Here is a 13,719-nt window from a genome sequence, read left to right as displayed (position 1 = left end):
GCCTTTTTTATGGCGCTTCATGAGTAGTCCGAAAGGGAAGAAATTTAAAATTCTGTAGAAAAATCAGGTGATGATCAAATTGCCAAAACAGCCTCTCAATGTAACAAGAAACATTTGCTTGTCTCGAATAAAGGGTTTTTACCCGGATTTAGATCGTTTTCTTTGTATGGCAAATTGTTAAAAATGTGCCCTAAAATGGCCGCTGAAAGCCCTCTCAGAGCGGCAAAACCAAGATGGTGGCCCCAGCGCTAAAATACGAATTGAATTGAACTGAAAGTTATATTTTTGTGAATCACTTATCTAGACCATTCATCTGAGAAAGTTTGAGGAATTTGATTTTTTCTGGTCCAAATGGCCATAGTTGAAAATTACAGAGGGCGCCTCTTAAGATCCAGCGGAGAAACTCAAGTGAAATGAACTCCGAAAATATATTTTTACTTCAAATCCATCAAAGATTGTACGAGAAATAAAACATCACATGTCTCCCAGTCTGTTTATTTTGATAATCGAATTTTTTTTTAGCACTCCCTGACTGAGCGGACATTTTAGCCTCACTTGTACAAATAGGATCTTCGTCATTTTACAAAAAAGGTGGCCGAACACAGTTTTCAAGAGCCTCTGCCTAATTCACCATTACTTTAAAGCTATTTATGCTTTGGCGCCCGTTTTTTGCAAGATTCAAGGTTAACCACAGAAGGGTTTATTCTCACATTTTGGCTAAGGTGAGTGCTGTTGCCATGGCAACGGGGCTGGTTAAAAACAAGGCATAAAAAATGGTTTTTGTTTATTTAAAAAAAATTCAGTCGTTAGATTTTTTTCATCATTTGCCCACTATGAATTGACATTAAATCCCTTCTGTCAATACTGTTCTAATAAAATTTTGACATAGGCGACTTTCGTAATTCGCCGTAAAGCGTTTTCACTGCATGTTCTGTATTATTAAAAATTCCCTATGTCAAAATTCAGATTTTTTGCGATAGATCATTCGCGTGGTTTCTGAATTATTTTTTTGCCAAATTTCTTGAAATTCTATCGACTGGATCGTTAGAAATCGGCAAGTTTCTGCAAAAGCAATCGGTCTCAATTTTTCGAGCAATTGCGCATGCGCTGCATTTAACTGGGTTCTTTCGGTAACAAAGAAAAAGCTGAGAATTGCTGGGTTCTTTGCGTCGTTACCTTTTCTAACATAGCTTTGTAATATAAGACTAAAGGCATCAATACACTGCGTTCAATAATGGAGAAAAATAGCACATATAGTGTGGGTGGTGAGTAAGTAAAATGATCGCTCTATTGAAGGCACGTTTGTTTTTCAATCCTTGTGCACGCGCTGAATTGCATCAGCAAAAGCGTGCACGAAAACTGTGTTCGGCCACCTTAAACATTTTTCGTTAGATCGGTAAGCATGTTGGGTGCATGCCATTTGGGAGCCTGGAAATCGAATTTTATTTTCAAAAACCTTTTTTTTTAATGGCCTTTAGTCTCAATAAAATGAATCGCCAGTTTTACATCAGTACATTCTGTCACTTTTCGCTTTCATATCTGTGTTTACTGCATGTCTTGTTAAACGATCCTTCTTGTTTCTATTATATTAGAGAGATATCTTACCACGGCTGAAGACTTGCTTTGTCGCTCTGCCTCTACTAAAACGTTGAGGTAGTCATGTCATATCTGCTTGTTATTTTGCCGGCCATCAGAGAGGCCGATTTTAAAATTCTTTGAGCGACAGATTGCAGTTTTGTTTTCAAGCAATGTTATATTATTTTGGATCGTTTCACGCAAACCCCACTTGCTTAATGTCTCGAACAGAAACAATTCAGCAAGCCTGAGGCGAAATCTTAGAAACAAATCACGTTCTTGAAACTTTAGAGTTTGTTAGAGAGCTTGAGGAGGTCGTTTCCTTGCTGTTGTAACTGAGATGCGGTGACAAAGATATTAACACCCTTCGCCGTGGCTTTCAGTTTTTCTTATGCGCGTCCCCAAGTCCGGGTTTTAATTCTGTTCACCTGGGCGTTCGTTTAATCAATAATATAGTGGAGTGAATCATGTCCTTCAGTATTGTGCCATGTTGACTGGCATCCTACTCCGCCGGTTTAGTTCAAATTTCGGTGGTGTGCGAAATCTTGTTTTCGAGGCTGCACAGTTAAAGACTTTGTTTAGACCGAGAAAGTACTGGGCATTAAGTGTTTAATAGGAGTAAGGTAATTACTGTAGACTGTGAAAGCTTCGGCGATCCTCAGGAATATGACACAAGCTCTATGATCCGCAGAAATTCTGTTTGCCGGTTTCTTGAGTGTTTTTAGCCGATCAGCAGAGCTGTGTCGCGACTAACAGATCAAGCAAGAACTTAATAAGGTCTAGGATGATGCACAACAATTGAATTTAATTGTGTCTTTTACTGCTTGCCTCACGTCTTTGATCTTCCAACAGTAAAGTATCGGGTTCAGAGATGAGTTTAAGAAGAGAAAAGAAAATGTCACGTTTGAAGCGCTGCCTAGGTTTAGTGCATCATGAAACGATAAAATATGGAAAACAGAAAAGGGAAGATAACAAACAAGTAATGCCAACTGCACCCATGCTATGCTGGAAACCGTCTTCTTGTATCGCGCTATATTCAGTGGAATTTCTCCTCCATTTGGCGGCGGTTGTCCTTGATGCAGGTTTTCATGTAACTGAATTTGATGATGGCGGAGTCGGAGATAGATCTTGGTGTAAGAGATGATTGAGATCAGGATACAAAGTATTATCAAAACCAAGAGCACTTCTGCAATAATGGAGAAAATTGTGTATTTCATTGACGGTATCCATGCAGCTAATGCGCTACTTAGCATCCAAACACAAATCATGAGCGCTTGTACTCGTCTTAATGTTACAACATGTCTGTATCTCAGCCCCATCATCAGAGCGAGAAGTCTGTCCACACTTATTGCCGTTGAGGACAATATCGACACTGTCGCCAAACCTACAGAAGAAGCATTGAGCGCGGAGATCATAACATCCCTGTTAATGTCTAGATCTTTTATCTGGGAAAACAAATAGATAGCGAAGAGTGGTTGTGCAACAAGACCAACCCCAAGATCGGTGACTGCCAAACATCGAAACAAAAGTTTTGTTGGAGGATAAATAGAAGTCACTTTATGAAGAGCGATTAGGATCAATGCATTGGTTAGTGATGCTGTTATGGAGAGAAAAGTGTTCAGGGCTGAGAGAAATACATACAGGCCATCTACTGACCCTGCAGATTTCGTGTAGTTTCCATCGTTGGCAGTTATGTTAGCCATCGTTCTCTGTAGTTAGTACTTGGTCCTTGAGTAGACAGCGCTTTAAGCTGTAAAGACTTGACTAAACTGCTTGTGGTTAGGCGGATGAGTTTACATGTTTGCCACCGGATAATAAAGCCAGTTATGTTTTTTTTTATGGCTTATCACATCTTGTTTTTTCTTACAGATTTGGTGGCTTGAGCTGCTTGTGGTTAAGGGAATGATTTTACATATTTGTCACCGGATGAAAAGGCCATCTGTTGCGGTTTCTTCTTACAGACTTGGTAGCATTTAAACAGGTGTAAATTGTTGTTTGTGTTAAAAGACTTTTAATATCGCCCTTATTTGTCGGTTTTCTAAACTTTTTATCATTTGAAATGGAGAGCTAGCGCAAATGCTAGGTTGGTTGTTCTTTTTGGTAGAAACTGATTAGAAACAGAGACCCGCAAAATAGCATCTGACGAGTGTACATTATTACACGTTTTCAATTTTCTGATGGAAGCTACATAAAATGTCAATTTATGTGTTTAGTATATGTGCATATTTTATACATTCAGACATGATCTGAGCTCCTGACACGCTCATGCGTTCAATTATTAAAATAATTTACAGCTTGGTATGACAGCTAACAACATCTGGTTTGACAAACTGATAAAGGGAAGTCATAACAAAAAATAACCTGCATACTAAGTAGTAATTCATTACTTTTTGTTTTACTAAGGTCTGCGTTATTTTCTACAAATTAAATATCTTACCATACAAATTGTTGTCTGGAGAACAAGAAATAACCTGCATACTAAGTAGTAATTCATTATTTTTTTTACTAAGGTTTTGCTAGCAGAGGCTCTTTTCCTGGTGTTCTGCTAACAGGGAAGCATTTTACGAACGGAACATTTAAAGGCCCTTTCGAAACATGCACTCCTCTGCTATTGCTGATCACGTTAAAACAACTGGTCACAACATCATATGGGACCATTTTGACATTTTGACGTCCGGCAAGACTGACTCCCATTGCAGTGGTGGATCCAGACTTTGAGCTAAGGGGATGGGGGGGGGGGGGGGGGCGAGGGAGGGGGAAGGGTGTTTTACTTGCCCTGCCAGTTTTTCTTCCCTCAGTCATTTCTTCTTTCTTCACCCAAAATAAGGGGGGAGGGCGGGCGGGCTCCCCTGGCCCCTCCCCTAGATCCGCCACTGCATTTTAAGGTTAAGGAGACCTTGTTTATTCAGGAGTTTGCAGTCAGCATTGAATGCCAATGCCAATGGTTGAATCGGGCTGCGCCCTCGTCAACTATCACGCGTTATAGTTCACCGCTAAATTTTCCCCGATTCTTATTGGTTTAAATTGATCACCTGACGCGACAGGGTTCATCCGCGGAGGAACACTATCAGCCTATAGTGCCCGTCCGAGGAAAATACCCGGATGGATAGTACTCGTCCCTGAAAAATTTTCTGTAAACAGGCGGACTTATAGAAAATATACAGTTGAATTTGTATTAAGAGGGTTTTTGTTTGTTTTCTTTTTCAAACTTTACATTTGGCTTTCACGGCTTTCATCTAAAAAAGTTGAAAATAATTCAGTATGATAATAGAGTGTTTATATCTTGGAACTATCGGTCTGATAGTTGCCCCTTGGAAATTTGATGTTCTCAAAACTAGCATACTTGCCCTCGAAGCTTCGCTTCTCGGGCAAATATTTGTTTTAAGAACATCAAATTTCCGCGGGGCAACTATCAGCCGATAGTTCCTCGGCGGAAACACTTTATTGTCTAAATAGAAAACTCGAGCTAAAGATTTAAAAAGTTCGTTTTGTCCTGCTTAGCTAATTTCGTTTGCTTGGCGACAAAGCCGGGGCGGCGTTGCTGTTGACTTGAACTACCACTGTAACGAATCAGGTCAATCGGGTTTTCCGCGTACCCTAGCTTCTCATCCTGTCTTGACAATCCACTGCGCTCTAGTTTGCTGTTTTTAAGGGCCCATTAACCGATCTTTTCGAGCCGTTGCTAAGGAAAATTTATTCTCATATAACCTCATCATTTTTAGTTAGTTCAGAGTTATTTCATGGGTTTTAACTTCTTCACGATCAGTAACACTAGTGATAACGTCATCAGGCCACGCCCATGGTCATGTGACTAATACAGTAAAAATGCAAAGGCTCCCAGGCAAATTACTTTATCGGGATTTTTTTCATTGATTTAATATTTTAATTTAAATCCTCATTACGCTATGCATAGATTTTGTTTCATTTCTAAAAGGTCAGATTTTGAAAGCATTTCAAAATATTGAAAAATTCGTAATTCTCTGAAAAAAGCATGATTTCGAAAAAGGAATGCATAGCTATGTTTCCAACATTGGCTTTAATCGAAATTCGTCGAAAAAGGCTGGATTTCATGAAAAACTGCGTTTCCTTTAGCATTTAAAGAAACCGGAAGTGCGCCCGATAGATATTGGAAGTTACCCTATCAGCGCGTGCACAATTTACACTACCAGCGCACTTCGGTAAGATCATACAAAGCCACACGGAGTTAGTTTTTCTCTTTCTGTTACTCTTGTTTATCTGTCTTTCCCTTATTTTGTCTTTGCTTGTACTTTGTTTTTGCTTTGTATTTTGTGAAACACAAAGAAAAACTTCTAAAATGTAAGCGAATTTGCAAGTTTTTGAGTTGTTATTATTTTCCGCGCTTAGGCTGACGTAAGTAACCGGAAGTGAAATTTCACCTCCTTAGCAACGCGCGCGAGCGCACGCATGAATCGGTTAATGGACCCTTAACGTGGAGGGGTGATAGAAAATGACTCCTTAGGGAATATTTACGCTCGCGCGCAGCGCGCGAATGGTCGAGGCTCGCAGATTGCCCAGCGGTTAAACAATTTGGCGCAAGAACTTACAACTCTCCAAGATGGCGGACGACGTGGTAGTAGAAACTGAGAGGAAATCCTGTGCGTTTTTCTTAAAGCGAAAAAACCGCTTTTGTAGAATGACAGTTGGAGAAGGGAAAAAATATTGCGGCGAACATATGATTGTTGCAGGTGAATCTGAAGTAAGTGCTTGTTCTTTGAAATTAAGGAATCTAGATCATTATTATTTCACGTGTATACCTCAAATCACTTTAGATCACTTACAATATTTCATACGTCGTAGCTCATTTTCTAACGTCGGCAGGGATCTTTTGTAGAACGCCGAACGCTGAATGCAAAATTTATTATTTGACGGAAAAATGTCTTTCTCGTTGTGTCAGCCAAACTTGGATGTTTTACAGTGGTAATGGTTTGCATTAAAGTAAATTTCAAGGGGTATAATGCTTTTGGCTTTGAAATTAATAAATTTCTTCATAGACATGTGATTAAAACTGAAATAATTCATTTAAATGTATGTGCCTTGTTTTAGGTAGGAGGGTTCTGAAGACTCAGTGTTGGTTACTGAGAATAATTCTCCACCTTGCTTCAATGTCTTCAAGTTGTCAGAAGAACCTTGCTCTTCCTTGCTGTTTATTACCGTGAAATTTTCAGTGCTGGCTGTTTTTGTTTGGGGGCAGGGTGGTGGGGTTGGGATAGGGGACTAGTGAAAATGACTCTTGGGCTTATACATTCCCCTACTTACAGCTTGCCTAGAGGGTAAGCTGTAGAACTGATTTTCTTTAATGGGCTATTTATAACATGTTCTCTCCATTTCCCAAAGTCATATATTGGTAGCTCTGGCTATATGTTTTAACTTTTGCTAAAGATCTATCCAATGAGGAGGTAACAAGAACTTTATGTTTAGATTTCACTGGTTAAATAGAAAACTTTTCCATTCCATTCATCTGTCTTTTCTGACAGGCTGATGGTCGAAAAAGGATTACCTGCCCTTTGGATAAGAAACAGTAAGATCATCGTTATTTAGACATGATTGATCATCATAGTTATACACACAACTTAAGCAGTTCAAATATATGATATTTCATATATTCACTTGTATTCTTCACCATCTACCAGTATATTACGAACTCACAATGTGACCAGCTCCCAGTTGGCTTGATAGCTCAGTTGGTAGAGCACTGCACCGGTATCGCCTGAATTGTTTTTTGGGCTTTAATTTCACAACTGCTTAAGTTGGGTGTGTAACTGCAATGATCAATCATGTCTAAATATCTTTCTCCGCAGTTTAAATATATGATATTATATATATTCACTTGTCTTCTGCACCATCTATGGGTATATTATGTTACGAACTTACAATGTGACCAGCTCCCAGTTAGCTTGATAGCTCAGTTGGTAGAGCACTGCACCATTATCGCAGAGGTCATGGGTTCTAATCCCATTCAGGCTTAATAATTTTACAGCTGCTTAAGTTTTGTGTGTAGTCTGAGCAAGTCACTATTGGGTTTGCTTTATCTGTGGCTGGAGGACAAAGTGGGGTGAGTTTTTTTTCCAGCCAATTGCTTAGCATAGTAATGCAAAACCAAATCACATAATTTTATGAACATTTGTGTGAAACCACTCTTATTGATTGGAAATAATCATAAGGTTTCTTGGGTGTTTTAAGAGACTGCTGTGTTCAGGATTAAGTTTGCTTTAGAGTTGTTTTAAATGTATTGTGCTTGTTTAGGGTTGTTCCTTTTTGAATCATTCTAGCACAGTATTTGAAGACCAACTTGAAAAGCATCTAAAGAGGTGCAATCAAACAAAAAAGACTCGAGTGGTAAGGTTGTGAGTAAACATAAAATTATTGATCAGTATGCATGTATGTAGGTTTGTAGTACATGTACATTGTATCTGTAAATGATGTGCTGGTTTTTTTGATGATAGATTAGCACATATCAGTACCATTCTAGAGACTCTGGTTTTAGAAATCTCATGGTTAAAATTATTTTAAGCATGTACTTTTGGTTTGAGGGTTTGAAACTCGTCTGTGTTTATTTTCCTTTGTTTCAGATTTTGAGAACAGAGGAAAGTAGCAATTAGGCTACTGTAGCTTGAAAAATTTCAAAACAGAAATGAATTTTCCCATATCTGTTCCTCCATACCATGAAAATTCCTTATCAAACTGGTTAAATGGATTTTTTTTTTAGCTTAGAAGATAAAAAATGGATAGCAGGTGCTCTTTATCTCTGAAAAATATATTAATCGACTGTTTTTACATGTTAGATGCATGTCTGGTAACAAAATAGTGAGCCTGGTGTGATGTTTTCTTTCATGCAGGTATACTTCAGTGCTAACATCAACTCTGGTATACCCAATTATAAGTTTTCTCCTGCTGAAAAGGTACTATTTGGGAATGTTTTTAGTGTGATGCTTTATCCTAAAAATTCAAAGATACCCTGCCTTCTCCCAAAAGAAACTTCCTGAAAATAAATATCCCAAAATTCAGTTCCAAAATTTAAAAAGTGAGCCCATGCATTTCTAATATTTAGAGTTAGCTCTCAAAACAATGTGGACAAATTATCCTCATTTTACAAAGCATTAATTTTTATGCATATATGCTTTTGTTACATCATTTAGAGAGTTAACACATATACCTGCACTTGACCTAGCAAATTGAATATACATGTAAGACTTCTGATGCTTTGGTGACACTCATGTCTACTACCTTGCTGGAATTCCTTATTGAAGTCTTGCCTGAAGGTGTCATGGTAGAGGGATTGACAGTGTTTGGAAATCACACTCTTATGCTGGCGCTTTGAAAGAAAATCCCATCAACCTATACATTTTCTGAAAGCTTAAGAGTTACAGAATACAACCGTATCTTTGGAATTTTTCAAAAGGTTATTGCCACGGTAATATTAAAAGAAATACCCAGAAACACTGCTTCGCTTAAACTGGTTTGCTTCTGCGGGTGAATTATTGGAGTGGCGCGATTAACATCGGAAATGTTTTCTCACTCATCACCCTCAAAAATGGTGTCGGCGATTTTCCAGATGTGGTTTGGTGTTTTTTCTACACCCTCCTAAAGTTTGATATTTTCAATGCGGACGTTTCCTTCCACTAAAGAGGCCATAACTTTGAAACGGAAGCGAAATTAAACAAAGCCCGACACCCTTTTTCGAAGGAGGTATTCTGGTACATACCTGCCAATTTACAGCCAATTCCATCGGAAGACGCGTGTAAATGAATTAAAAATGTTCATCCTTATATGCAGTTTTATTTTATTGAGACAAAGAAGAAAAACCTTTTATGAGATTGGTATGATTAGGTGTTGAAAATCCCCTCCGCACTGACAGATGTTGGTATAGGTCAGGTTCCCACAACAATGGCTTATGACAACTTGAAAGAAACAGACATCTGCAATTCTGGCGTGGAAACCCATCGCAGTGAAATCGTCCAAGAAGCGACAAACTACCAAGAGCTTTATACAGGTTTGTGTTTAAACTGCTGTGATTTCTTTTACTTAGAAGATTTCGTTGGTGGCATTGGTATTATGTTGCTCAAGTTTAGGCTTCTTCGTTCTCCAGACACTTTTTGAAACCCAAAAAGAGGAAATCTCGAAGTCTGCATTGTCTACATCTACATCTGCACTTGACTCTCTTGTTGTGGAAGTTTCGGAATCACGTCTGTTCTCCAGCAATTTCGTGCGACTAGCTCTTGTTGTATTTTGTCCTTCAGCTTTACTGGTGGGACTAGTGTCCTTGAGTTCCTTCAACCATTCTTCTTGGATACAGTGCGACCCACGGTCGCTCAGAGCCAAAGATCTTGTTCGACGCTGAACCTGTGGGTTCCACCAGATTTTCGCTTCTTCGGCTTCTTCGAAGATGAAATTGGGCAAGGTGTTTTCTTGCGTTTTCGTCCTGACATAAAGAAAAGTTGACAAGAACGAAAGCTAACTTGCAATGAAACAACCAGATTGAGAACAGTTCACGTGCACGAATGAAATATCACACCACAATTTGCATTACATGTGACAACTGGTGGTGAATTTTAACTAGACAGGTTAATGAGATACAAAAAAAGCTTTTTTTCTCCATTCTTTTTGCAAAATATTTATCTCAGTCTTCTTGAAAAGCAAAAAAGATTTGTTGCATTCTTTGTAAAAATCCACCTACCATGATACCTGAAGTCAAAAATTATCTGGAATCTTCTCAGATCATGATGTCAGATTTTCAGATTTGTTTGCTTAGTAAGCATGTAAATTCAGAATGGTCATGCCAAATTTGTTGATTTGAAGACAAAACACCTTCAGATTTTCTTGGACAATCTGCTAAATGTTTAGAAGCATTTCTGACCTCAAGACAATTTTTGAAAAACCTCTGGAAATCATCAGAAATCTTCTAAAAGTCATCCAAAAGTGAAACAGTGGTGAGGGTTAGGGAGTGCTACAGGTAGCCTCCCTCTAATGTGATCCAGGTTCAAATCCTGGACCTGCATCATCTGTGGGTGGGTTCTTGTCCTTGCCCAGAGGGTTTTGAACTCTGGGTTCTCCAGTTTCCCTCCTGGCTCAAAAACCAACATTTTGTTTGGGTTTGTGTCAATTCTAGTAAGCCTCGTAGTATGGCTAGAAGTTTTACATGTTAATAAAGCTATTTTATCATTATTATTGTAGCTATTTATCAAACAGTTCTGTGTTTATAAGATTTTTAAATTGATATTCAAAGTTATAAATCTCTTTAAGACATAAAAGGACCTAGAGAGTTAATAAATAAATATTATGACATTTTATTTATCTTTAGGTTTCGTTAAATTCTGTGTCTCAGAAGAAAGTTTCAAAGTTGATTGACAAAGTAAAGGAATATTCCAAAGGTACATGTTCATAAATGTACTAAGCAGTTGCAGAATTTGTAAATCTGAGGAATGTCGTGTGTGTGTAAATGTATTATATATTGTTATATTTACTGCCCAAATTTGGGTATAATTATTATGCTGACGTTAACTCGTTTTAGGAAGGCTAAAATGACTTGCTTTTGTTTACATTATCTGATGATTATCATAAGTCCTTTTGGAACTGCATTATGTAGTTTGCTTTTATTGTCATGTTGTACATTGCCATCTTTATTGTAAGGGCACTGTCAATAGTTTCTGTTCATAAGTTGATGTTGTTAAATAGTTTATTGTAATATTGTAAATTCTTTGTGTTCAATGCAGTTCAGGGTCCAAAACTCACAGAGGAAGTACTGTCTCACTGTGCATTTCAAAAGGAGCTTTCAGAAATGCTGGGTAAACCAGCCATCTTGAAGCATTTAAAACAGCAGGTATCAATTTTTTGTTCTTGTTACTTTTGGTATATCTATTCTAAGGCACAATCTGTGTAACATCATTTTAACCACTGGGTAATCTACATGTACATGGTCAGATTCCATGTTTTGTTTTCGTTACATTCTACCTGTAGAACGTATCTGATCATTTTGCACCAGTATTCTTGGAGTCCCTACGGTTTGGACAGCTTTCTTTCCACATCACAGTGTGAAACTTCCTTATTGTCTAATCCAGTCCAATCATACATATGTACATGTGTGATGTTTGTACTAATAGGCCATGCTCAATACATTTCATTAAGTCTTTCTGCCAAACTTTTGCATTATTTTGGTCTTACTTTCTTTCTATCAATCCTCTACCAAAGAATTACCAGCCAAAAGGAATAAAAAAAAATTTGACATTTTAGGCAGAAATTCATGGATTCATGCTAGAATTATTTATTAGGTTTTGCACATAATTATATATTGCACATAATTATATTACTTGGTTTGGTCTTGTGACTCCTCCCATCCCAGAACACAGAATGAAGAAAGTCTGATATTGCACATGCTATCTGAATCTTATTGTTGACCTTCTTTATTGGAAATACATGTAATACTATGTTATGTGGGTATAACATTTTATTTTCTCTTCAGGCTTCTCTTATTGGTCATATGGACAAGCTACATCTTTTAAAACAAAGTACAATATTTATGGAGTTTGGAGCAGGGAGAGGTAAGGGTGTCAATTGTCGTAAACTAGGTTTTGGTCTTACATGTACATAAATGTAGGTGTTGGTCATAGGTTTGGATCTTAGATCATAGTTCTGATCCTTCGGGGTCTTAATGTTTGCTGTAGCCCATCAATCATTTTGTCAGTTCAGAAATGTTGGTGGCTGCTGCTTCACCCTTTGGCAAGGCTGGAACACAATCATGCTATTTTCACCTCTCGTGTTTAGTGTAGAAGCTGTTTTACCTGTAGCCATTAGACGTGTACATGGTAGTTTAATTGTTAGTGACTGCAAAAGAAACACATTGAGGTATCACTGTATGGCAGTTAATTTAAAAAATTATAAATCCATGTATACTAAATATTATTGTAGGGAAATTGTCTCATTGGCTTCAATTGGCACTGGGGAATTCTGCAAAAGATGTAGACTATCTCCTTATTGACAGAGCAAGTAACAGGTATAAGGTATGTAGAGTGACATCACTCAGGGTTTTCAATTAGTTTTGAAATAGCCATCTGAGCTAACTAAAGTAGGCAGCAAACTAATGAATTTTTTTAATAATTTGAGTGAAAATACAGACAAAGTAGGCAGTGGTAAGGGGTAAATTCTGACAAAGTAGGCATCGATTTTCGCTGGTTGCTGGCTTCTAATGAAACCCCTGATCACTATGTGTTGAATGTTGTCCTTCAGTATCATGTTGGATAATCTAGAGTCCTTTTGAGTGAGGACTTAAAATTCTACTGTTCTTGATAACTATGATCAAGTCAATGTTCAGCTGAGCTTTTGCCAATTAGTGGCATCCTCAGGGATAGAAAATATTCCACTGTGCAACTATATAATATAGGGGTAATGAGGTGTGATGTAATGACAAACAATGCTGATGAAGAGAGTGACACATTAGTATAGTGTGAGATAATGTCACTATCTTTATTCCATGCCATGAAAAATACAAAGGTTGTCCAGTACCTCTGCACTGTGAGCAATGGTCAGGGATGTAAGGTCTCATTCATTACAGTCATTCAGCCTGTGAACTTTACACCTGGTCCATAAAGAGGTGGCAAAATAATTTGCAAGATGAAAATGAAAAAGTGAAGAATTGTTGTTGTTCAACAGCAATTGATATTAGTAGTAATTGATTACATGTATATTGGTAATTGATGAAAATCGATCACAAACATTTTTGTGATTTAGACATGGTCTTAATAAAGCATTGAAGACAGATAAAGCATTTACAATAAATTTATTAACCATAACAATCACTTTTCAAGGAAAAGGGGACTGCAGTTGTCTTACTCAGTGAATTTGTTGTTTATTTAAGTATGATCGTTATCACAGAGGTGGAGATCAAGGACCATCCTTCCAGCGATTAAATTTGGATATTGAACACCTTGATTTAAGTGAGTGCAACATTTTATTTCAAATTACTTGTTATCCTCTTGTGATATCTACTTTGTGTCTTTTGATCCTCTATGTATGTACTTGTGATTTCCTTGGTAACAGTTTTGCGTAGACATGTTCTGTATTATGTATATCTCTACAGAACACTGTACACATGTACATAACAAGTTTCTCAAGGCCCATAATCTTCCAGGA

The 13,719-nt window shown here is 37.7% G+C and overlaps 2 protein-coding genes and 1 non-coding gene across 4 annotated transcripts in view; 2 read left to right on the top strand and 1 right to left on the bottom strand.

Annotated features, from left to right (window-relative positions):
* Positions 1 to 816: 816 nt before the first annotated feature.
* LOC145498203 (octopamine receptor beta-1R-like) lies at positions 817 to 3,438 on the bottom strand. The gene has a single exon (XM_081478108.1). The coding sequence runs from the start codon at positions 3,276 to 3,278 to the stop codon at positions 2,355 to 2,357; it is 924 nt and encodes a 307-aa protein (XP_081334234.1). The 5' UTR covers positions 3,279 to 3,438; the 3' UTR covers positions 817 to 2,354.
* A 1,615-nt stretch (positions 3,439 to 5,053) lies between these two features.
* Positions 5,054 to 13,719, top strand: part of LOC145498172 (tRNA:m(4)X modification enzyme TRM13 homolog) — a 30,110-nt gene continuing 21,444 nt past the window's right edge. The window contains exons 1-9 of one of the 2 annotated variants that reach the window (XM_081478071.1): positions 5,054 to 6,292; positions 7,071 to 7,114; positions 7,866 to 7,932; positions 8,433 to 8,495; positions 10,895 to 10,964; positions 11,307 to 11,413; positions 12,053 to 12,131; positions 12,499 to 12,590; positions 13,445 to 13,523. In XM_081478071.1, coding sequence (XP_081334197.1) covers positions 6,152 to 6,292; positions 7,071 to 7,114; positions 7,866 to 7,932; positions 8,433 to 8,495; positions 10,895 to 10,964; positions 11,307 to 11,413; positions 12,053 to 12,131; positions 12,499 to 12,590; positions 13,445 to 13,523 — 742 coding nt within the window. In that variant the 5' untranslated portion in view covers positions 5,054 to 6,151. The remainder of the gene's footprint in view (positions 6,293 to 7,070; positions 7,115 to 7,865; positions 7,933 to 8,432; positions 8,496 to 10,894; positions 10,965 to 11,306; positions 11,414 to 12,052; positions 12,132 to 12,498; positions 12,591 to 13,444; positions 13,524 to 13,719) is intronic. The other variant, XM_081478061.1, reaches the window with a different exon arrangement.
* On the top strand, positions 7,488 to 7,560 carry Trnan-auu (transfer RNA asparagine (anticodon AUU)). Its single transcript has one exon. It is a non-coding gene; the product is annotated as a tRNA-Asn (tRNA).

The sequence above is a fragment of the Orbicella franksi genome, chromosome 1, assembly GCF_964199315.1.
Source record: "Orbicella franksi chromosome 1, jaOrbFran1.1, whole genome shotgun sequence".
Classification (NCBI taxonomy): domain Eukaryota; kingdom Metazoa; phylum Cnidaria; class Anthozoa; order Scleractinia; family Merulinidae; genus Orbicella; species Orbicella franksi.
This window is presented reverse-complemented; position numbering and strand designations above follow the sequence as displayed.